The sequence below is a fragment of the Cavia porcellus genome, unplaced genomic scaffold, assembly GCF_034190915.1.
Source record: "Cavia porcellus strain 051 isolate PalLab524CR breed Dunkin Hartley unplaced genomic scaffold, mCavPor4.1 scaffold_8, whole genome shotgun sequence".
NCBI lineage: Eukaryota > Metazoa > Chordata > Mammalia > Rodentia > Caviidae > Cavia > Cavia porcellus.
Window position 1 is genome coordinate 49,017,486 of NW_026947491.1, and position 22,869 is coordinate 49,040,354.

At 44.5% G+C, this 22,869-nt stretch overlaps 2 protein-coding genes across 10 annotated transcripts in view; both read left to right on the top strand.

Annotated features, from left to right (window-relative positions):
* The first annotated feature begins 2,099 nt into the window (after positions 1–2,099).
* On the top strand, positions 2,100–6,644 carry Suox (sulfite oxidase). 3 transcript variants are annotated; one of them, XM_005006415.4, is made up of 5 exons: positions 2,103–2,415; positions 2,689–2,752; positions 3,761–3,823; positions 4,229–4,406; positions 4,774–6,644. In XM_005006415.4, exons 3-5 carry the CDS (start codon positions 3,771–3,773, stop codon positions 6,181–6,183), a joined length of 1,641 nt encoding a protein of 546 aa, XP_005006472.1. In that variant the 5' UTR covers positions 2,103–2,415; positions 2,689–2,752; positions 3,761–3,770; the 3' UTR covers positions 6,184–6,644. The 3 variants fall into 3 exon arrangements, with proteins under 3 accessions (XP_063110985.1, XP_005006472.1, XP_003476247.1); XM_063254915.1 differs by lacking the exon at positions 4,229–4,406 and having other exon boundaries at positions 2,100–2,415; XM_003476199.5 differs by lacking the exon at positions 2,103–2,415 and having other exon boundaries at positions 2,441–2,752.
* A 99-nt stretch (positions 6,645–6,743) lies between these two features.
* Ikzf4 (IKAROS family zinc finger 4) overlaps positions 6,744–22,869 on the top strand; it is a 34,480-nt gene continuing 18,354 nt past the window's right edge. For 4 of the 7 annotated variants that reach the window (XM_003476198.5, XM_063254908.1, XM_013159416.3 and 1 more), the window contains exons 1-2: positions 6,744–7,563; positions 22,114–22,164. Coding sequence is in view for 5 of the 7 variants with exons in the window: in XM_013159418.3 (XP_013014872.1) it covers positions 22,125–22,164 (40 nt within the window). In the remaining 2 variants the exon portion in view is untranslated. Of the gene's footprint in view, positions 7,564–18,597; positions 19,312–22,113; positions 22,165–22,869 lie in introns of those variants that run through there. The other 3 variants (XM_063254910.1, XM_063254909.1, XM_063254911.1) reach the window with 3 other exon arrangements.

The window sequence follows — 22,869 nt, forward strand, 5'->3', positions numbered from 1 at the left end:
GTGCGTCCTGTTATAGTAGTTTCTCAAAGGGGTGCATGACCCCAAGGTTAAAAAAATAAACAGGTACCAACACAATGCCACATGCCTGTAATTCCAGTATTTGGGAGATTGAGGCAAGAGAATCACTGAGTTTGAGGGCAGCCTGGGATACATAAGCAAGTCTGAGGCCTGCCAGAACTATAGTGAGACCTTGTCAAGAAAGAGAGAGAAAGGGAAGACAAGCAAAGTCACCGAACCAGCTTTATTGATTCATCGTGTGACTTCAACCTCAACAGAATTTTTTCCTCCCTAGATTTACTTTCCTAGAAGCCCTTCAGTTCATCACACTCTGAAAGGCAAGAGATAAAGGTGAATGAAACAAAAATAGATATGGTTATAGGAAGAGTTGCTTTTGTGTTTGTTGTTTTTTGTTTTGTTTTTGGTACTGAGAATGGAACTCACGACCTTGTGCTTGCCAAGCAGGTATTGTGCAGGAAGAGTTTTAAATTCCAAAGAATAAAAAAATTAAAAAACAAAAACAAAGAATCAAGCAGACAGGGTGTCACATACCTATAATCCCAATACCAAAGACTGAGGCAGGAGGATCCTTGTGAGTTCCAGGCTAGTCTGGGTGACAGTGGAAACCCTGTCTCAAAAATGTTCAAGGTTCAAGGCCAGTTTGTACAATGGAGAATATATAAGAAAAAAAGCCAAGCATTTTAAAGAAATAAGTTTTTTGTTTTAGTTTGGTTTTTTTGGTACCAGGGATTGAACTCACAACCTTGTGCTTGCCAGGCAGGCGCTTATGCTGCTGAGCTAAATCCCCAGCCCAAGCCAAGCATTTTAAAAACATGCTAGGCAGGGTCTGGGGATTTAGCTCAGCGGCATAAGCACCTGCCTTGCAAGCAGACAGTCATGAGTTCAATCCCTGGTACCGATAAAAACGAAAAAGAAGAAAAAAAAAAAAAAAAAAACATGCTAGGCAGATTTTGCATTCCAATCTCCATTTCTACCTTAGGTATGACCTGGATCAAGTTACTTTGTGCTCTGTGCCTCAGTTTCTTCCTCTGTAAAATGAAGTTTAAACGTAAAAATGTAAAGCACGCATAAGGAGACTCCCTGTGGCTTGTAGACAGACCCTAATTCTCTGTATTTTCCTTGAGTTGAAACTTTTTTTTCAATTGACAGAATCAGTTGGGCTTTCAGGTCTCTAGTGATTAATTATGCAGAGTTTAGAAATATTTCCAAAAAGTATAGAGCCAAAATTACATTTTCGATGTCAGTTCCACTTTTTTCTTGTTTTTTACTACATCTCCTACCTCGCCTTTGAGGCCTGGATTCCTAATGAAAGCGCTTCCCAGAGAAAAAAGATACTATGCTACGTGATACACCCTGGTTTTAACTGATTAAGATTGTAGCTCAGCTATCTAGCCTCTAGGGGGCAGTGTATAGATGTTTACCTAAATTGCATGACTAGGTTTCACAGATTTCACCTCGCAAATGAATGATAAAGGAGTAATATAAATTTGTTAGTGCCCTTAAATTTGCAGTAAGACTATAGTCATAACTTGGGGTGTTTAAGCTGATAACTGCTCTTGTTAAAGGGAAGTAATTTAAATTGACTACGCGAAATTCAAAAGATGGTTATTTAGTATTGCTGGTTCCATACTTGAGTGACAAATTCAGTTAGCCCATGACATGTTCAAGTCTTGGGACCAATATTTTAGGCTTCATTTCTGGATATAAGAGAAGCGAGGGACTTTGCTTTCCCTAAAACAAATCAGGGTTGTAGTTACAAGCCGGACACTTGTAAGAAAAACAAAAGCATAGTAGGGCGAGGTGGCACAAGCCTGTAATCCCTGTGCTCAGGAGGCTGAGGCAAGAGGACTGCCGCGAATTCGAGGCCAGCCTGGGCGACATTGTGAGTTCAACGCCAGTCTAAATCACATAATGAGACACCATCTCAAACGGTAGATGCAGAACTTGGCGCCAGGAGATGTCACTGGGTCCCGAGGACGCCAAGAGGTGGGCAGTGACTTTCTCTGCCCAGGCCCCTAGCTGGTGGGCGGGACGGGGCTGCACCCTAGACTTGGAACGCAAGTCACCTCCGCCACCCGGCTCTGGATAACGCCGATAGTCCTATTTCTTGCCCAGCGGACTATGATTGGTTCTAGTCAACAGCTGCACAGCGAAAGAAGCGACAAGGCCGCCAGCCTCACCCCCAATCCCTCTCAGCAACCTACCCCTCTCGGCCGACCTCCAGCCGGAGCCAGGCAGTGGAAAACCGCGGGCCAATTAGCCTGGGGGACCCCTCAGGGGCCGGGGCCGCTTTTATAAAGCCTGGCGCGAGCGAGCGTCACAGCGCCGCCCCGCCCCTCGCCAGTGCTCTTCTGGCGCCTAGCGGGTAAAACCGGCGAGGCGGGGACACGGAGCCGGGTAAGGGGGGTTGCGGCGGGGAGCTCTGGGAGGCCGGGGAGACTGGGGAGGGTTTTGGCATACTAGGACTCATACTAGAACCTTTTGTGTAACAAAAGTAGTACTGCCTCCACTCCGGATGCCAGAGCGCTCTGGAGATTGCAGAGTATTGCTAGGCAGTGGCGTAGGGCCCGCTGCTCCGTCGGGACGCTGGACTTACCTTCCCACCGAATGTGCCCCTGGGAAGTGTGTGGCCACCACCCCCACCAACAAGTAGTATTTCTATATTTGCAGCAGAAGACCACCTCTCCCAGGCCTGGGACTCCATTCAGGTCCAAGTAGGCTGCTGGAATTGAAGGTAAGTGGCAGGAAAAGCGAAGGTTGCACAGCCCAGTGGTAGTAAAGGGTACACTCCCCATCCGTGACCACCTTCACTCTTTGTTCCCCAGCATCTCATCAGCAGTTAGGACACATCTCACCCCTCTCCATCTTAACCCTCTTGGATTGGTACTCAACTCTGAGGCACAGGGCTATGAGTGAAAAACTGCTACAGGATAGAAAGTGCAAAAATTAACTTCCTTTTCCAGCCCATCTCTTGACACTTTGGCCATTGACTCTCGCAATTTGCTGAGCTCACCCTAATAGCATACAGAAGGTTGGGGTGGGGTACAATTGGGGAATTAGGGTACAATTCCCAGTTGGAATCATTTGTTGGGGGAAGTAGAAGAAGATAAGGGGAAACTCCTTCAATGACAACATTATTACTTGTTTACTCTTCATATTAGTTCTGCTGAATAGGGAACTGGTTAATGGCAAGGCTGAGTTTCACAAACCAAACCCAGCAAATTTGAGGCCAGCTTGGGCCACATAGTGCATGGAATCTGAGTTTCACCTCATCTGACACTGCCTTTCTTGCCTTTTTGTCCATTTACATCAGTCTGAACCTTGGTTGTCCTCCCTGACTTCAGAAATAATTACCAAGCAAACTGGGGGAGGACAGGGGTACTGTTTGCCTAGCATTCACAAGGCCTTGGGTTCAGTCCGAACACTAGAAGATAAGTAAATAAACTGGCAAACTGGACAGTAGACATTTGGCTTCTGCCCTTTAGGCCCTTGGCCTTGTTATTATTCTCTGTAGTGGACAAAATAGAGCACAGGATGGGAGATAGGTATTCCAGAGGCACCAGGCACTCCTCCCTTTCCACCCTGCCAGCAGTCTTTGTCTCCAAACTGCTCCAAGTTTCATCTGAGAATCCACTTGCACCCTCACCTTTGCCCAGACAGCTCCTTCCTCCTGCACATTCCTTCAGTCTTTCCTAAGCACTCCTCACAGGAGTCTTGTCTTGACCATGGACTTTCTCCACAGGTCAGCCACAATGTTGCTGCTGCTGCACAGACCTGTGGTCCTTGGTCTTCGACAGGCCTTCAGGTAAGTCATCCCCAGAAAGGACTCTAATCTTAGTCATATCTCTGATATAACTATCTTATCTCCAGATAGTTACCTTATCTTCCAGATAAGATAGTTGAGAGGTGGCCACAGAGGAAAAGAAAAACTATATGCCCCATCCATCCCTGGGAAAACAAAATTCCTTTTTTGTCTTTATTTTATTTTTGTCTTTTTAAGTCAGGGTTTCACTATGCAGTTCAGGCTGGCTTTGAACTCACTTTTTAGTCCTGACTGGACTTAAACTCTCAGTGATCCTTCTGCTTTAGCCTCCCAAGTGCCAAAATTCTAACTGAAGGAACCAGTGACCAACCAGGGAGAGAGGCAAATCCCAGGCTGACACTGGCACTTTCACATGACCTTGTTGCTACTAAGATCCCTTTCTTCCAGACTCAGGTCAAGTCCATCAAGGCTCTGCGTTCAGACCTGCTCTACAAATAATTCATTTCAGCCCCAGCACCCCAGTCCCAACTTCTCTGGTGATAACTACAGCAGAAGGGGATGGAAAGTCATGGGAACCCTGCTAGGTCTTGGCTCAGTGTTGGCCTATCATGACCATCGGTGTAGGGTAAGTAGGGAAGGGGCTTCCCTTGTTAGAACAAAGGAGTTCTAGTGAGTTCCTCAGGGAACTCTGTGATACAGGGACCCCTGTGACACAGGTTCTTGCTGTTACCACAAAGCCCATGGCTAGCACAGTGAAAATTCTATCTACCACCCTAATTTACTAGTAGTAAGATGGTGCACTGAGTCAGCATGAGTTAGTCTTTTCTTTTCTTTTGATACTGGGGATTGAACTCACACTTTTGCGCTTACCAGCCAGGCACTTATGCCACTGAGCTAAATCCCCAGCCTGCTAGAGTTATTTCTTTTTTTTTTTTTTAGAGTTATTTCTTAATATTCTTTTCTCTTTCACCTTACGTTTGTTCTGCCTGTAGGCTTCTCAGGAATCACCACGCATGTACACTAAGGAGGAAGTGAGCTCCCACAGCAGCCCTGAGACTGGGATCTGGGTAACTCTGGGTTGTGAGGTCTTTGATGTCACAGAATTTGTGAATATACATCCAGGAGGTCCATCAAAGCTAATGCTAGCAGCTGGGGGTCCCCTGGAGCCTTTCTGGGCCCTCTATGCTGTTCACAACCAACCGCATGTGTGTGAGTTACTGGCTGAGTACAAGATTGGGGAGCTGAACCCTGAAGACAATGTGTCCCCAACCTTGGACATCTCTGACCCTTATGCTAATGATCCTAAGCGGCACCCAGCCTTGAGGGTCAACAGCCAGCGCCCCTTTAATGCAGAGCCTCCCCCTGAGCTGCTGACAGAAAACTATGTGACACCCAACCCTATCTTCTTCACCCGGAACCATCTGCCTGTACCTGACCTAGACCCTGATACCTATCGCTTACATGTAGTAGGGGCACCTGGACATCAGTCACTGTGCCTATCCCTGGATGACTTGTACAAGTTTTCCAAACATGAGATCACAGTCACTCTACAGTGTGCTGGCAACCGGCGTTCTGAAATGACTCAGATCAAGGAAGTTAAAGGTCTGGAGTGGAGGATAGGGGCCATCAGCACTGCATGCTGGGCTGGGGCACGGCTCTGTGATGTGTTAGCCCAGGCTGGTCACCAGCTGTCTGACACTGAGGCCCATGTGTGTTTTGAGGGACTAGACTGTGACCCCACTGGGACTGCCTATGGAGCATCTATCCCTCTTGCTCGGGCCTTGAATCCTGAAGCTGAGGTCCTGCTGGCCTATGAGATGAATGGGCAGCCTCTGCCTCGTGACCATGGCTTTCCTGTGCGGGTGGTAGTTCCTGGTGTAGTAGGTGCTCGCCATGTCAAATGGCTGGGCAGAATCAGTGTAGAGGCAGAGGAAAGTCACAGCCACTGGCAACGGCGGGATTACAAAGGGTTCTCTCCATCAGTGGACTGGGACACTGTAGACTTTGACTCAGCTCCATCTATTCAAGAACTCCCTGTCCAGTCAGCCATCACGGAGCCTCAGGATGGGGAGACTATAGAGTCAGGGGAAGTGACTGTCAAGGGCTATGCATGGAGTGGTGGTGGCAGGGCTGTGATCCGGGTTGATGTGTCTCTGGATGGTGGACTGACCTGGCAAGTAGCTGAGTTGGATGGAGAGGAACAGAGCCCCAGAAAGGCCTGGGCCTGGCGCCTATGGCAGCTGCAAGCCCCTGTGCCATCTGGGAAAAAGGAATTGAACATTATTTGTAAGGCTGTTGATGACAGCTACAATGTGCAGCCAGACACTGTGGCCCCAATCTGGAACCTGAGAGGTGTGCTCAGCAATGCCTGGCACCGTGTCCATGTTCATGTTGCCCCATGAGAGCATAGAATGAAGCCATCTATAGCCGAGAACCACCTGACGCCTTTCTTCACCCATCCTGTGGCCTCAGTATGTCACAAAAAAAACTTTCCCTGCTTTCCACTTCTTGGATCACAACCCCACACTGTGCCTTTACAAGCCATACTCAGGTACCTAGATTGCATATTTCTACCCAGGCACCCTTCCTTCTTAGACACTAATTATATACCCCTTTTGGCCCCTGATCCTGTGCCAGGAGATGAGAACTGTTGGAGCAAAAGGCTAGAGGTGAGAAGAGTAATTGTGGAGACAAGCACTGTCTGTTTTAAATTTCAGAGACTGTGTGTAGTATTGTAACAAAACTACTACTATTCACTGCCTCTGTTGCCAGGAGGTTGTCTGGGACAGTGAAGACACAACCCTCTCTGTGTATAGCTCTACTTTTTGTAAATGCATCAATAAAATTGATTCTGACCTCTTGGGCCTGAGGAGTTTGCATTGATACTAGGTCCTCAGAGATTAGCCAAAGTCAATAAATGGGTGGTGGGGGTAGTGAGGGGAGCAGTGACTTGGAAGTCAAGTAGTAGAACTTCCTTCTCTGAGGTCTGTCAGCACCCACAGTGCCATTTAGGTAGGACTTTGTGAATTTTTTTTGAAGGGGGAGGTACGGGGATGGGACTCATGACGCTTTTGCCAGGCAGGCACTGTGCCATATCCCCTACCTTGTCCCCAGAGATTTAAAAAAAAAAATGGTACCCTTAAAACCAAGGTCCCTGGTAATTGCGAGATCATGAGTTCAGTCCCTGTACAAAAAAAAAAGTTCGTAAGCATTTGGCAGGAAAGGCCAAGAATGCTAAGAGGTTAAAATCAACATTGTTTTAGGAAGAGCAAAAGCAACACTTGGCACTAAGGACAGACGTGCTAGAACACGTGCAGTGTGTTCCTAGTTTGCAAATTAGATGCCTATGAAGAGGTAGTGAGTTAAGGTTTGACGAGCTACAGCGCCTTTTAGACTTGAATCTTTCGGCGCTCGGCTACTCTCCCCTAGTTCCTCTTTCCCCCAGCAGTCTCTCCGGTTTAGAGGGCGCTCGGTGTTTGGCCCTGCTGCCTGTCTCCTGGTAGTAGGACCGGAAGTTGGGGGGGGGGACAGCTTGGTAGGGGGATTTTAAGGGGGGGTTGCTCCCTCCTCAGGTGAAGCCGCTGATGGAGATGGAGCCACCGCCGCCACTGAGCGCCCGAGTCCCGGCTCCGGCCTGGCTACCGCCACCTCAGTGACCTCACTCCCCCCGCACTGGGCCAACCGGGCCAGAGTGGGGGACCCCTGCCACCCCTTGCCCTCTCTTCCCCAACACCTCCGCTCTCCCCCAACCCCGAAACCCTGCGCGCGCTAAGATGCCGCAGGTGAGTGTGGGGAGGGGCTTAGGTGAATATGGGGCGGGGCCTCAGTCATCAGGGGCGGGGCCTGAAGAGCTTGGGCGTGAGGCTAGCTGACTCGTGGGAGTTGGGGTGCTTAGGCACTGGGGACTAGAGTTTGCTGGGTGAAATTTGGTCCGAGGACCCGGTATTAGGGAGGAGGTATCAGGGCCTGAGGGGCTTCAAAAGCGGGAAGGTGGTGGCTCCAGGCAGAGGAGCGACGCGGGAAGTTCCTCCGTGGGGTACAGGTGCGGCTAGGGTAGAGAGAGAGCGAAGACGGGAAGCTGAGGTGTGTCGAGAAGGCTGGTTAAAAAGACGGGTCCTCGGAGGGAAGACCTGGGAAGCCAGAGCAAAGTGGTAGAGAAGAAACTTAGGGTGCCCTGAGTAAGAAGTGCTGTCGACAGAACAGTAAAGTGTAGGGAATTTGGGGGAAAACACTGGAAAAGACGAGATGCGTTGTCTAATAGCTCTAAAAAAGAAATACAAAAAAAAAAAAAAAAAAAAAAAGAAATACAGCCTGGGGTGGTGTGTCATGCCTGTAACCCCAGCACTTGGGAGGCAGAGGCAGGAGGATCACAGAGTTCAAGGCCAACCTGGACTACACAGTAAGACACTATCTCAAAAACAAACATAACTGAGGAAGCTCAGATGTAGATATTACAGTGGGAGCTATTATACAAATTTGGGGACCAGGTTGCCTGCTTCCCAAATAGTAAAACAACCCTCCCCACGTACCTCCTCAGACAGATCCATCCCTGGTTGGTTGATTGGTTCCTCTCTAGCTTCCTGTACTGGAGATTGAATCTAGGGCCTTAGCACTGAGCTATATCTCTACCCCTTTTTAATTTTTTTATTTTGAGGCAATGACTTGCTAAATTGCCCAGGCTAGGCTTGAATTTGTGATCCTCCTGCCTCACCCTCTGAGTGCTTAGATTACAGGCCTAAACTACCATACCAGACTTCAGTTATTTCAGTTTTTGTTTTGTTTTGTTTTGAAGATGAAATCTCGCTTCGTAGTTCAGGCCAGCCTCCAATTAGTGGCAATCCTGCCTCAACCTTCTGAGTCCTGGGATTACAAGTGTGTACCACAATACCTCGGCTTATTTATTTTCTTATTGCTTGTGTACTAGAGTTGTAGATTGTTTCTTTTCATTTATTTTTTGTTTTTTGTGATAGTCTATGTAGTTTAGTCTGACCTTGTACTTACTGTGTAGTCCAGGTTGCCCTCAAACTCCTGGTGGTCCTCCTGCCTCAGCCTCCCACATGCTAGGATTATAGTCATGGGCCACCAAACATGGCCTTCATTCTCAGTTTTTCAATTTTCTTTCAATTTCACTATGTTGTTTTGTTTCATTAAATCATAATTAGGCCTGTCTTGGGGATAACAATGTTTAATGAAATGTGGACCTTTAGATATGAGAGATGTTTCAGAAATAGGATACCCTTCCAAGATAAACAATTTATCAGTCTAGCTGGCTTTGGTGGTCCACATCTATGATCCCAATATGGAAGAAAAAGGAAGGGCCAAGGGAGGAGGATCACTTTGAGTCTGAGGCCAGGCTGAGCTACAAGAGTAAGCTGAAGGCCAGTTTGAGATCTCATCTCAAAAAAAAAAAAAAATTAATATTAACTAGCCAGGAGTTGTAGCACATACCTCTAACCCCATCACTTGGGAGGCTGAGGCAGGAGGATAATTACAAGTTCAAGCCACCTGGGCTGCACAGTGAGTAGGCCAGCCTGAACTACATAGTGAGACCCTGTCTTAAAAAAACAAAATTGGACTAGTGATTTCCTACTGTTTATTCTTTCTGAAATTCTGTATGACTTGTACCCTTTTTCTGTTTTTTTTTTTTTTTCTTTTTCTCCTTAAATAAAATTTAAAAAAAAACTTTAAAAAAAAAAATTGGAGCTGGGGATTTAGCTCAGCGGCATAAGCGCCTGCCTTACAAGCAGGCAGTCGTGAGTTCGATCCCCAGTACCGCTAAAAAGGAAAAAGACAAAAAAAAAATTTAACCAACTCTATTTCCACAAAGATTTGACATAAGGGGGCTGGGGATTTAGCTCAGCAGCATAAGCACCTGCCTTGCAAGCAAGCAGTCATGAGTTCGATCCCCGGTACCGATAAAAATGAAAAACACCAAAAAAAAAAAAAAAAAAAAAGATTTGACATACTATCAAGCATTGCTGGTCAAGCTTTGTACTTCTTTCTTGGTTGTTTTTTTGGCTTTTGGTTTTTGGGGTTTTTTTGAGACAAGGTCTTGCTAAATAGTTGAGGCTGGGCTTGAGCTCACTGTGTACCTCCAGCTCAAACTCACAGTGATCATCCTACCTCACACTCCCAAGTTCTGGGATCACAGGTGTGCACTACCATGTCCAGAAGGCTTTGCAGTTTTGCCTCATTCCCCTCTCCCATAGGTGAAATTGTGACTTCTTCCTACTCATGTCTAGTAACTCCTGTTTTCCCTTGTCTTCCCAGCATGAGCACTCAAAGCATCCATAATGAGCGAGGTGTGTTCCTGCCTGCTCACATTACTCTAGGATTTCCATTCCCATGCAGCCAGATGACCTTTGAGGCCTGGCTGTCTCCCTTACATTTGCTAACTTTCCCTGCGTTAAAGGCAAATGTGCATATCCTTAGGAAGCATGAAAAGCAACTGCCTGATTACCTAAGATATTTCTACTTTAGATATCTCAGATCTGATAATAAGGCCAGATAAAAGGCCAAATAAAACCATGGTTGAAGGGGCTGGAGGTTTAGCTCAGTGGCATAAGTGCCTGCCTTGCAAGCAGGCAATTGTGAGTTTGATCCCCGGTTACCGATAAAAAGGAAAAAGACAAAAACAAACAAACAAACAAACAAAAAAAAAACACATGGTTGAAAACACAGTCTTATTTAGTAGGTATGTTTGCAATTCCTTGCTGGTAATCCCTAACCTACTCACCAGGTAAATCTGGCTTGGTGGAATGGGCAGCTTCAGCCTCCTCTGTAACAGGCCATTGCTAGAATCCAGACAAGCCCTTGAGTCAAATGAATAGTCAGATGAGTAGCTCTACAATAAAAATAAAGTCTTAGAAGAAGAAAATAGCCTTACTACAAGGAAGTGACAGAAGTTTCAATGAGCTGTGTGGGCCTCAAGGTGCAGTGGAGCTGCCCTGCTTTTGGCAGCTTCAGGATTATATCTTGCCCTACTCTAGCAGTGGTAACCCTATCACTCCTGTGCCGAAGTGGGAATGCAGAGCCTTCTGTCCACAGGAGAGCCATGTCACCCTAGCAGCAGAGCAGAAGATAACAGTGTTTTTCAAAACTAAAACCTTGATATTCAGGCTTAATTGCAGCATTAGCACTTGTTTTTTGTTTTTTGTTTTTGGTGCCAGAGATTGAACTCATGACCTCACACTTGCCAGGCAGGCACTCAAGCCACTGAGCTAAATCCCCAGCCAAGCATTAGTACTTGTGATAAATAGATACGTTTTGGGTTGCAATTTGGGCACTCATCTCTGAAAGGTTCACCATCACTGCTGTCCTCCATAGAAGTAAAGATCTCAGATACAAGATCTCAGATATAAGATAGAATGTTTTTGTTGTTCACTGAGTGCAGTTCAATTGCAACTTCTGTGCAATACCTCCCTCTTGGTAGCTTAAGGGTCACACATACCTCACTACTGCTCAGAGATTAAGTCCTAGCCAAGTGTGGTATCCACGCCTGTACTGGTAACACTCCTAAGAGGCTGAGCAGCAAGACTGCAAGTTCCACCCAGCTTGCGCAACTTAGCAAGACTGTATCCAAAAACCAAACTTTTGTTTGTTTTTTTGAGACAGGGACTTGCCTTGGAGTTTAGGCTAGCCTTGAACTCACTGTGTAGCCCAGGCTTGCCTCAAAGTCACAGTGGTCCTCCTTCCTTAGCCTTCCAAGTGCTAGAACAACAGGCATGTGCCACTATGCTCAGCTCAAAGTATTTTAAAAGGCCCAGGATTGAATCAGTGCAAAAACCCAGGGCTGATTCAATCCTCCGTACCACAAAAGAAAGAAAAAGTCCTGACTTTGTTCAGTGAATATGCAACTGAAAGTTTCTTCTTTATTTCCTCTTAGTTTAAAAGCTGCAGCTTGTACTTCCCAGCATGAGAAAGATTTATCCCACCTTTTACCACAGCCCCACACACATCCACAGAGGAACTTGCTGTCTTATATTGGCACCCCTGTCTGTCTGTCTGTCTGCCTCCACTACTTACCTCCCACTCTCCCTCTTCTTCCCTCTCTGTCTCTACACTTACACACTTATGAGCACTCACAGACTCTGCAGTAAGAGTAAGAGTAAGAGCCAGGCATGGTGACACATGGCTGTAATCCCAGCACTCAGGAGGCTGAGGCAGGAGGATTGCTCAGGTAGGAGGATCTCTGTGTGAGTTTGAGACCAGCCTGGGCTACAGAGTGAGCTCAAGGCCAGCCTAAACTGCATAACAAGACCCTGTCTCAAAAATAACAACAACAACAAAAAGTAAGTGTGAGCCCCATGGGTCTCCTTTTCTTTACTGGTCTCCTGACTCCACTTGTTGGAAGAGTTTGAATTCTAGGTTGATTGATTTGCCATTTTAAAAGAGTTATGGGTTCTGTTCTGGAAACAGTGGCAGGGGTTATCAGACAAAAACATCTTTAAAAGGGTAGTGCCGATACCAATAACCTGGCACCTGATTGGAGGAATTGCGTTTTAGGCACTGCTGCAACACACAATCCAGTTTAGTTTGGCATCTTAGGATATAACCTTTTTTTTTTTTTTTGAGACATGGTTTTGCTATGTAGTCCAGGCTAGCTTCTAATTCACAGTAATCCTCCTGCCTCAACCTCCCATTTCTGATCAGACCATAATTTCTAAAGAGAAATGGGAGACTAGGGGTGTAGCTTAGTAACAGCACTTGCCTAGCATGTGCAAGGCACTAGTACCATGTACAAAAAAATGATAAAAAGTAACTAAAAAGAGGGGCTTGGGGATTTAGCTCAATGGCATAAGCGCCTGCCTTGCAAGTGCGCCATCATGAATTCGATTCCCAGAACTGATAAAAAAATAAATAAAAATAAAGTAACTGAAAAGACACATGGGAGCAAGAGTACTATTCTATCTGCCATACAAGCCTATATTTCTGCTTGAAGGAAATAAGTCACCAAGAGGCTGATCCAAAGACTGGTCACACAAAAGAGAGGAAAAGAAAGTGCTCTAAACTATATAACTGCATGTATATTTAAGTGTATAAGATAGAATATGATATCACAGAGTTTTATTGGATCATTGAACAGAACTGTTTGCAGTATCATTGATGGAATGTCCACTTTACAAGCTTTAATTTTGTGACTTGAACAATTATTTTTAAGATGACAGTATGTAATCCATTAACTAGTGATTTCCTACTGTTCATTTTTTTTTCTGCAAATCTGTATAACTTGTACCCTTTCTCTGCTTTTTTTTTCTTTTCTCCTTAAATAAAATTTTTTAAAAAATTGAAAAAAAAACAAAGACTGGTCACAAAAAAAAAAGACTGGTCACTTCATAACACAAGAAAAAAAGGCAAGCAGTGTGGCCCAAACCTTTCAGCTAGGGAAACAGTAAATTTTGTGCTCCAGTGGAAAGAAACTTCTGTTAGAACTGAGTTCTACTAGTATTATTTCATTAAGAGAATAGATTTTTTGGCTGGGCATAGTGGCACATGCCTGTAATTCCAGTACTCAAGAGGTTTTGGCATGAAAGACTGCTGCAAGTTTGAGTCTAGCTTGGGCTACAAAGTGAGTTGAAGGCCAGCCTGAACTGCATAGTGAAACCCTGTCTCAACAAGACAAAAAAAAAAAGAACACAGATTTTTAGTGTTCTTACCACAAAAACTAAGGCTGTGAGGCAATGCATATGTTAATTAGCTAGCCATTCCACAATGTGTATACATTTTCAAAACATTACATTGTACATGGTAAATGCATATAATTTTTGTCAATTATAAAAAAGTAAACAGATAAAAAGAATACTTCAAAAAAATTTTTTTTACTATGGATTGAATTCATGACCCAGGTTTGCTAAGCAGCCACTTATACTACTGAACTACATCCTCAGCTCCCAGAATTCTAATTAAACAGGCAGGCATAGGGGCACATGCCTATAATCCCAACATTCAAGAGGCTGAGGCAGGAGGATCACTGCAAGTTCAAGGCCAGCCTGGGCTACACAGTGAGTTCAAAGCCAGTCTGAATTCATAGCAAGACTCTGTCTCAAAAAAAAATTTTTTTTATTCTTATTAAAAAGGTAGTGATGCCTTTAATCCATATAGCACATGCCTATAATCCTAGCACTTGAGGCTGAGACAGGAAGATTGTTGAGAATTCCAGGCCAGCCTGAACTACATAGTAAATAAAACTCAATCTCAAAAAAAAACAGGGAGACCTCAATCATGTGTGTTGGTCTGTACATGTAATTTCTGCTATTTTAGAGGATCAAATTTTCAAGGCCAGGCCAGCCTGGGCAATTTAATGAAACCTTATTTCAACATAACATGAAGAGCTGGACATGGTGGCACACATCTAGGAGACTGAGGCGGAAGGATCACTGCCAGTTTGAGGCTAACCTAGGCTACATATAAGACCATGTCTAACAAAAACAAAAAATATAATAATAAAAATTTAGCTTGGGGATGTAGCTTAGTAGTAGAGGGCTTGCCTAGCATGTGTGATATTTTGGGTTCATTCCCTGTGCCTCAGAGAGAGGAAAGTTTGGAGAGCATCTCTGATCTTTTCCATTCCAGCTCCAAGATTTCCAAGATCCTGAATAGCACTGTCATGGGTCCTCTACATGAAAAAAGAGGCTTATCAAACTAGTTTATCATAGCAGCACTCTGTTAGCAGAGGTACCTGAAGATATCTTTCTGGCTCAAACAACAATGCCCTCTTTTGATAAGCATGTATAGGGACCTCTGGCCAGAACTGACACCAAAAACAGTTGTCCCCATGTCTCCTATGTGTTTGCCACCCTCTCCAAATCAGCATAATTAAGAGACTTTGGTATGTTTCAAATAGAATTAACCCTATTTGGGGCATCTTTAGTTTCAAAACTGATTACTATAAAACTCAAATTGAGGGGCTGGGGGTTTAGCTCAGCGGCATAAGCACCTGCCTTGAAAGCAGGCAGTCGTGAGTTCGATCCCTGGTACCGATAAAAAGGAAAGACAAAAAAAAAAAAAAACTCAAATTGAAGCTAGGCATGGATGTTGGCACATGCTTATAAACCTCGCATTCTGGGAGGCTAAAGGAGGGGAATCCCAAGTTTAAACGCAGGCAGTGTAATTTAGTGACTTAGTGAGACCCTGTTTTAAAATAAAAATAAATTTAAGCCAGGTATGGTGGGGCACACGTTTAAGCTTAGCACTTGAGAGGCGGAGGCATGAATATTGTTATGCATTCAAGGCCAGCCTGAGCTACATAGCAAGGCCTTGTCTCAAAAAACAATAATATCAAATAATAGTAGTAATAATAATACCAATTTTTTAAAACTTTAAGCCAGGGGTGGTGGCACTCACCTGTAATCCCAGCACTCAGGAGACTGAGGCAAGAGGATTGCTGTGAGTTCAGGGGTCAACCTGGGCTACTGAGTTCAAGACCAGCCTGAACTGCATAGTGAAATCCTGTCTCACCAAAAATAAATAAATAAATAAAATAGATTTTAAAAAGGGATGGAGTTTAGCTCAGTACAAAGGCCCCTGGTTCAAACACCACCACCCTGCAAAAGAACAAGTCTCGAATTGAACTCTTCTACTTTCCCTCCTCCTGCCCAAACGTATGACAAACATGATGAACAGCAGTGACCTCCTGGATCCTCTGCATAGACATAGGGCTTGTGTCCTCAGGGGTGCATGTGGATGACTTAGAAAAGTAGTTCCTCATGTGTGTCCCCCCTAGTGATAGAGTGTTTAATCTGACCCTTTTCCTTGGTTCCTTAAATCTTGGAATTAGGGGCTGGAGGTTTAGCTCAGTGGCATAAGCACCTGACTTGCAAGCAGGCGGTTAGGGTTAGGGTTAGGTTAGAGTTCGATCCCAGTACTGATAAAAGGAAAAAGACAAAAAAAAAAACTTAGAATTAGACAGCAGAGAGTAGCTCTGTTTCTTCTCCCACCCATAATCCTCAGCCTTCCCTCTCTTCCACAGTCTGCATAAGGACAGGAAGGCACAAAAAACAAGAAAAAAGATGCATCCATCTGAGATCTAGAAGGAGACATGAGATGAAATTCCCCCCTGCCCACGTTTTGTGTTTCCAGCTCTTACTCCTTTATTTTATTATTTTGCAATACTGAGGAGTGAATCCAGGGAGTGCCAAGCCATACTCTGGCCCCTTTTTGTTTTGTTTTGAAATAAATTACCCAAGCTGACCTCCACTTGTGATCCTCTTGCCTCAGCCTCCCCGATGGCTAGAGTTAGAGGCATGTAATAGCTCCAGCTCATACCTTCTTGTTTTAGATACTGGCCATTCCTGGCCCACTGGATGATCTGGGAATTCATCTCTTCTGTCCTGCTCCCCAAGCTCTTAGTAATGAAATGGAGCTGTGTTCACCTGTATTATATGTAGACAGAAGGTCACCGTCTACAGCCTGGTAAAATCTGAGTCACATCTTGGTTCTGTGAAGACCGCGGATGAGATGAGTGAAGTTTAGGGGGTTTCCTTCAGAAGCTACTGGGTTGACCCTAAAGGTCATTTCAGAACTGCAAAATGCTCTATGTCTAGATCTGCTTTCAGGAAGTAAATATGAAGTCAGTCTTCAGACAGTCCCAAATTCCACATCTCCCCCTCCGTCTTGCCTTTCCCCCTTACCCCTGAAGTTCTGCAAAGCCCTAACAGAGAGCAGAGCTGTGTGAGTGCAGCATGTTTCTGTCCTGATTTCATCCAGCTCAGAAAAGCACATAGAGGGGATGATGCTGTGGGCTGGGTCCATCTGTGGTACCTGAACTGCTTACACCCAAGGCACAGGGAGGTTCTGTCTTGGTAAGAATCACTGGGCTCAGGGGCTGGGGGTTTAGCTCAGCGGCATAAGTGCCTGCCTTGCAAGCAGGCAGTCATGAGTTTGATCCCTGGTACCGATAAAAAAGAAGAAAAGAGCCAAAAAAAAAAAAAAAAGAATCACTGGACTCCACCTCAGCACCTAGGTCTGAAGGCAAGCTGAAGACAGTATTTCCCCCTCTTCCTGTTGCCATTTGGGAATAAGTAACCAAAAGGAAGCCGTGGAGTCCTGCCACTTTCCCCATCTCCACATTCTTTCTCAACATCTTCCTTGCCACTTGCCACCTTCTAGCCATTAGGTCACAATAAGTGTGAGTTTTTGTTTTGTTTTTTAAGGTTTTTTTGCTGGGGATTTAGCTCAGTTGCATAAGTGCCTGCCTTGCCAAGTGCATAGTCATGAGTTTGATCCCCGGTACCAAAAAAAAAAAAAAAATTTTTTTTTTCTTTGCAGTACTGGGGATTGAAACCCAGGACCTGTGCTCTGAGCTATATCTGCAGCTTTTTTTTTTTTTTTTTTTTTTTTGGAGAATCTAAATTGCTCAAACTGGGCTTGATGTTGTGATTCTCCTGCCTCAGCCTCCCAAAGTACTGAATTACAGATCATGCCCAGCTTCAGTAAGTAGGTTCTACTTTCTAGTTTTGGATCGGTGTGGTAGTACCCAAGAGGATTATAATTTTAAGGCCAGCCTAGGCCTTCGTGAGACCTTGGCTCAAAGACATTCTGGAGGAATATCACACATACTAATTAAAAAAAAAAAAATATATATATATATATATATGTATATATATATATATATGTATATATGTATATACATATATATATATATATATTCTGGAGCTTTTTTTTTTTATCTTTTTGTCTTTTTGAGACAGGATCTCACTCTGCAGTTCATGCTGGCCTTTGTAATCCAGGCTGGCTTCAAACTTGAAGCAATTGTCCTGCCTTAGCCTCCCAAGTGCTGGGATTACAGGCATGTGCCATACCTGAAGATGTTACTCGGTGGTAGAACACTTGAATAGCATATGTAAAGATCTGAGTTTAGTTCCTAGGACTGCAAAAACAAGTCAATAACAATTTTGGAGTGCCAAAGAACTAAACAGCATTCTTTGGGAGGTTTAAAGTGTTTAATTATTTGTCATAACCATCTTATTTTAGGGTTTTAGAGCCATTACTTAATGAAAAATCGATTTTCTCATAGTTTTGTCATTAATAGAGCTGTGGGAAGTGTTTTTGGGGAGATGGAGGTGGTAGCTGATGCCTAACCTACTTTTGGAAGTCAGATCCTCACTGGACTGGTCCACACTGCTGCTTATCAGGGATTTTTATGGGAAATTTTCCCTCTGGAAAGGCTACTGTTGTCATCCATACCTGCTCAAATGTGATATCACATTAATGGAAGAAAGTCAGGGCCATGGAAGATTCTTTTTGTCTAGTGTTTGGTGTTTTCTTGTTTTGAAACAGGGCCTTGCTAAATTGCCCAGGCTATCCTTGAACTCATGATCCTCCTGCTTCAGCCTCCCAAAGATCTGGGATTACAGATATGCTTCACCAAGTCCAGCTCATAGAGGACTCTTGTTATGATAACAAGTGGACTCAAAAGAAAGGGGAAAGCTTGGTGTGGTAGCACACGCCTGTAATCCCAGAATTTGGAGGCAGAGGCAGAAAGAACACAGTGAGTTTGAGGCCAGCCTGAACTACACAGCAAGGCTTTGTCTTAAAAAATACAAGGAAGGAAGGAGGGAGGAGGGAGGGAGAAAAGGAGGAGGAAGGAAAGGAAGGAGAGGGAGGAGGGAGGGAGAAAGGAAGGAAGGGTGGAAGGGCTGGTGGGCCAGGTGTGGTGGCACATGCCTGTAACTCTAGCACTCAGGAGGCTGAAGCAGGATTACTCTGAGTTTGAGGCCAGCCTGGGCTGCAAAGTGAGTTCAAGACCAGCCTGAACTGCACAATGAGAACCTGTCTCAAAAAAAAAAGACCCCCCCCCAAAAAAAAAGGAAGGAAAGAAAAAGAGAGAAGAGAAAAGAAGACAAAAAAAGGAGAAGAATAGGGATATAGCTCAGAAAGAAAAAAAGAGAAAAAGAAAATGTTGTCTCCAGAGGTTACAATGATCAATCTTTGCCCCTCCTCCCAGAGATAGTTCTTTTTGAATCTGAAGACTGGCTTTTTTTTTTTTTTTTTTGGGTCTTTTTCCTTTTTATTGATACCAGGGATCGAACTCACAATTGCCCGCTTACAAGGCAGGCACTTATGCCGCTGAGCTAAATCCACAGCCCCTAAGACTGGCTATTTCTAATTGTTCTGTATTCAGCTCACCAAGCTGAATTTACAGGTTATCTGCCTACCTCTGTCACTGAATGACATTTATGTTGTTGTAAAGCCACTTTCCTTCCAAGATCTTTGAGCCAAACCTGTGATGTGTAACTAACTTCTCTCTCCTTTTACCTTCCCTTCCTGTGATGTGTCTCTAGTTGCCACTGCCTAATTTGACCCAGTTCCTCCAAGGAGATACTAAGATCTGCTGCTGGGTCACAGAGAAGAGGAGGTGGGGACTGGGAAGATTGGGAAGGGTGTTCTCTGGGAACATCTGAGCAGAGAATGGAGTACCTCTGCTGATTGGCTCCTAGTTTTCAGAAAACCAGGACTGGGGACAGCAGGCCTCAACCCCGCTCACTTCCAGGATTACCAACTTGGCATGAAGACAAGTTGAAGGCAGTTAGGTACTGATTTTGCACCTATTAAGCACTTATTAAGAGCAATTAAGAATGACTGGAGAGGGGGCTGGGTATTTAGTTCAGCAGCATAAGTGCCTGCTTAGCGAATTTGAGGTCATGAGTTTGATCCCAGTATCAAAAAAAAAGAATGACTGGGGAGGAGCTGGAGTTATGGCGCAGCTGTGCAGCACCCATCTGGCAAGCACAAGGTCCTGAGTTCGATTCCATATCCATAATAAAATAAACTTAAGAATGGCTGGGGATTTAGCTTAGTGCTAAACATGCCTAGCATGTTAAGCATGCATAAGGCCCTAGATTCAATCTCAGTACTGGGGGAAAAAAAGCAAGAGAGAGCTCAGTGTGCTGCTATAAAGAAAATCCAATAGAGAAAATACTTTTAGAACTTTTTGAAAATTGTTTGGGGCCATTTGGGTGGAGTCCAAGAATGAGATGCATTTCTTGAACCAGTGCTGTCTGAATGTTATGCTCTAACTGCTCTGCCTGTCTAGCGCTATTTCACCTCTGGTTCACACAAGCACACATGTGTATGGGACCATGTACACACACACACACACAAAACACAAAGCTGCATTAGCATATTTCTCCTTGTAGAACCAGCTCAACTTGTTCTTCCTTTTTAAGTAACAAACCCTACTCCCACAGGGATCACAACAAAGGGAAAAAAAATGCCTTAATTTATGTTAGAACTAGCAGAAAGCAAGGCATCCTTGGAGGCCTTCAATAGACTCGCTTTTTAAAGGAAGCAATAAAGGGTAGTGAAAAAGCAGAGAGGCAAGAGACTTGAGTTTTTGTTCTTGTTCCAGTCATAACCTGAGCTCTGAGATTTTTTTTTTCCTTTTTTCCGGTACCAGGGATTGAACTCACGACCGCCACCTTGCAAGGCAGGTGCTTATGCCGCTGAGCTAAATCCCCAGCCCCAACCTGAGCTCTGAGATTTAAAAAAAATTTTTTTAACTTTTTCATTTTATTTATTTGTTTATTTTTGAGACAGGATCTCCCTATGTAGTTCATGCTGGCCTTGAACTACTGTGTAGCCCAGACTGGACTTAAACTCAGAGCAGCCCTCCTTCTTCAGCCTCCTGTGTGTTTAAACTCAGAGCAGCCCTCCTTCTTCAGCCTCCTGTGTGTTTAAACTCAGAGCAGCCCTCCTTCTTCAGCCTCCTGCGTGTTGGGATTACAAGTGTGTGCCACCAAGCTTGGTGTTCACAGTTTCTGAAGGAGACAATTCATTACAACAAATTGCTACTTGTAATTATTTTCTGTTTTGTTCTGTTTATGGCCTCTTCCTGCAAGTTGGGCAAGTGCTCTACAATAAGCCACACCCCCAACCTTATTCTTAGTTGTTTTTTTTTTTTTTTTTGGTCTTTTTTGTTTTTATCGGTACCAGGGATCAACTCACGACTGCCTGCTTGCAAGGAAGGCGCTTATGCCGCTGAGCTAAATCCCCAGCCCCTATTCTTAGTTTTGATTGTTTAATACTTTACTACCAATTACTGGCTTGCCTTCCCTCAAATAGACCAACCTGCATTTTTAAAACTCCAAAATATATATATATATCCCCCTCAAAAAAAGTAAGATGGCAAAGTTAACTGACTAGAGGGTTTGGAAAGCCACTTATAACTTTTTTTTTGGTACCAGGGATCAAACTCAGGACCGCAGATTTGCAAGGCAGGCACCTATGCCACTGAGCTAAATCCCCAGCACCCCACTTACAATTTTTTAAGGCATTTGTTTTAGCTCACTGGTAGAACCTGTCCTTAGTACTTGTGAGACCCTGGGTTCAATGCCCAGCACATACACATGTGCACACATATACACTAATTACGTCCTCATTGGACAACTTATCATGAACCTGAAGGTGAACTTTTGCCTTTGTCTTCCACTTTCCTTGTCACCACCTCCTCCTGCTACATACCCTAAAAAAGAGCACTTGATGACTAAATTCAGCAGCTTCTTCCTACTCTTCCTTAACTAAGGTCCAGCACCTTCTGTGGGTGGCCATCGTTTGCCTCCTGAGGGCTGAGATGTAGGTACCTCCTACAATATCCACTCCACTGCAGGGAAAAGGTACACTCTCAAAATCCAGGCCACTCTGGACTAACCGTGTTTCAGAGACTGGGAGGTCTGTAGAAGTTGTAGGTTAGAGGAAATCTTTGTTTGTTTGGTTGTTTGTTTGGTTGGTTTTTTGAGACAGGGTCTCACTGTGTGGTTCAGGCTGGCTTTGAACTCATTATGTAGCCCAGGCTGGCCCCAGAATTTGAGGTGATCCTCCTGCCTCAGCCTCTTGAGTGCTGGGATTACTGCAGTGAAATATAATACCTAGCAGGAATTTTGTAGGTCATGGTATGTTGCCTTTCTCATCAAGATAAAGTAAGAAGTTTTCCTTCTTTCAGATAAAATAAAGCCATGCTCGGGGATGGGGATATAGCTTGGTTTTACAACACCCACCTGGCAAGCAGGAGGCCCTGAGTTCAATTCCCAGTACACATTCTACCACCACCAAAAAATAACATGTTGCCAGGTGTAGTAACACACCTCTCCAAAAAAAACCCAAATAAACAAACAGGCACAGGTGATCCTTTAGCTTTCTTTCTTTTTTTTTTTTTTTTTTGTCTTTTTTGTTTTTATCGGTACCAGGGATTGAACTCACGACTGCCTGCTTGCAAGGCAGGCGCTTATGCCGCTGAGCCAAATCCCCAGCCCCTAGCTTTCTTTCTTACTCCACAAGGAAAGCCTCATCCCTTCCCAGGTCTGACTTCTAATAGCTGCTATTTTCTCTTTCAACAGATCTCTTTAAAATGGACATAGAAGAATGCAATGGCCTTTCCTACTTGTCTGGTATGCCTTCTGTGTGTTCTGTTGGAAGAGCTGGGGCTATATGCCCTGTAGGTCAGGGCACAGACCCTTTAGGCCAAACGTATGTGACTGACTGTTGGTCTCCGAGCTGACATTCATGCTTGGTTATACTTGGGAGTAATCATTTTACAGTTACAAGTAATTGTTTTCTCCAGACTTCTTTTGAGGTAGGGGAGAGGGAAGGGGATAGGAGAAGAATACCAGGGGCTGCTATTAGATGATTTGAAGCAAATAGATGGGAAGAAGATGTGGCACCTTCCACCATGCCCTGAGGTTACCAGTAGACATGGGATTCTGTCCCAAGTAGAAAATGGAACAGTACTGCAAACCTCAAAGACATGTAGGGGCCACAAGGTCATGTGTACGAACAAAGCAGATTAGGACAATTAGCAAGAGAACAGCAGCCACTATTGTGAACTGAAGAACACACATCCCACCTCAAGGAACAGCAGCTATTCAGCGTCCACTAGTCATTGCCATGTAGGAATGTGTAACTTACAACTTTTCAAGAGAATCAGAAATCCAAAATTTTATGAAAAATTCCATTTAGGGCTGGGGATTTAGCTCAGCACCATAAGCACCTGCCTGGTACGCATGAGGTCATGAGTTTGATCCCTGGTATCAAAAAAAAAAAAAAAAAAAAACTCTATTTAAAAATGCTAACTGGGGCTGGGGATTTAGCTTAGG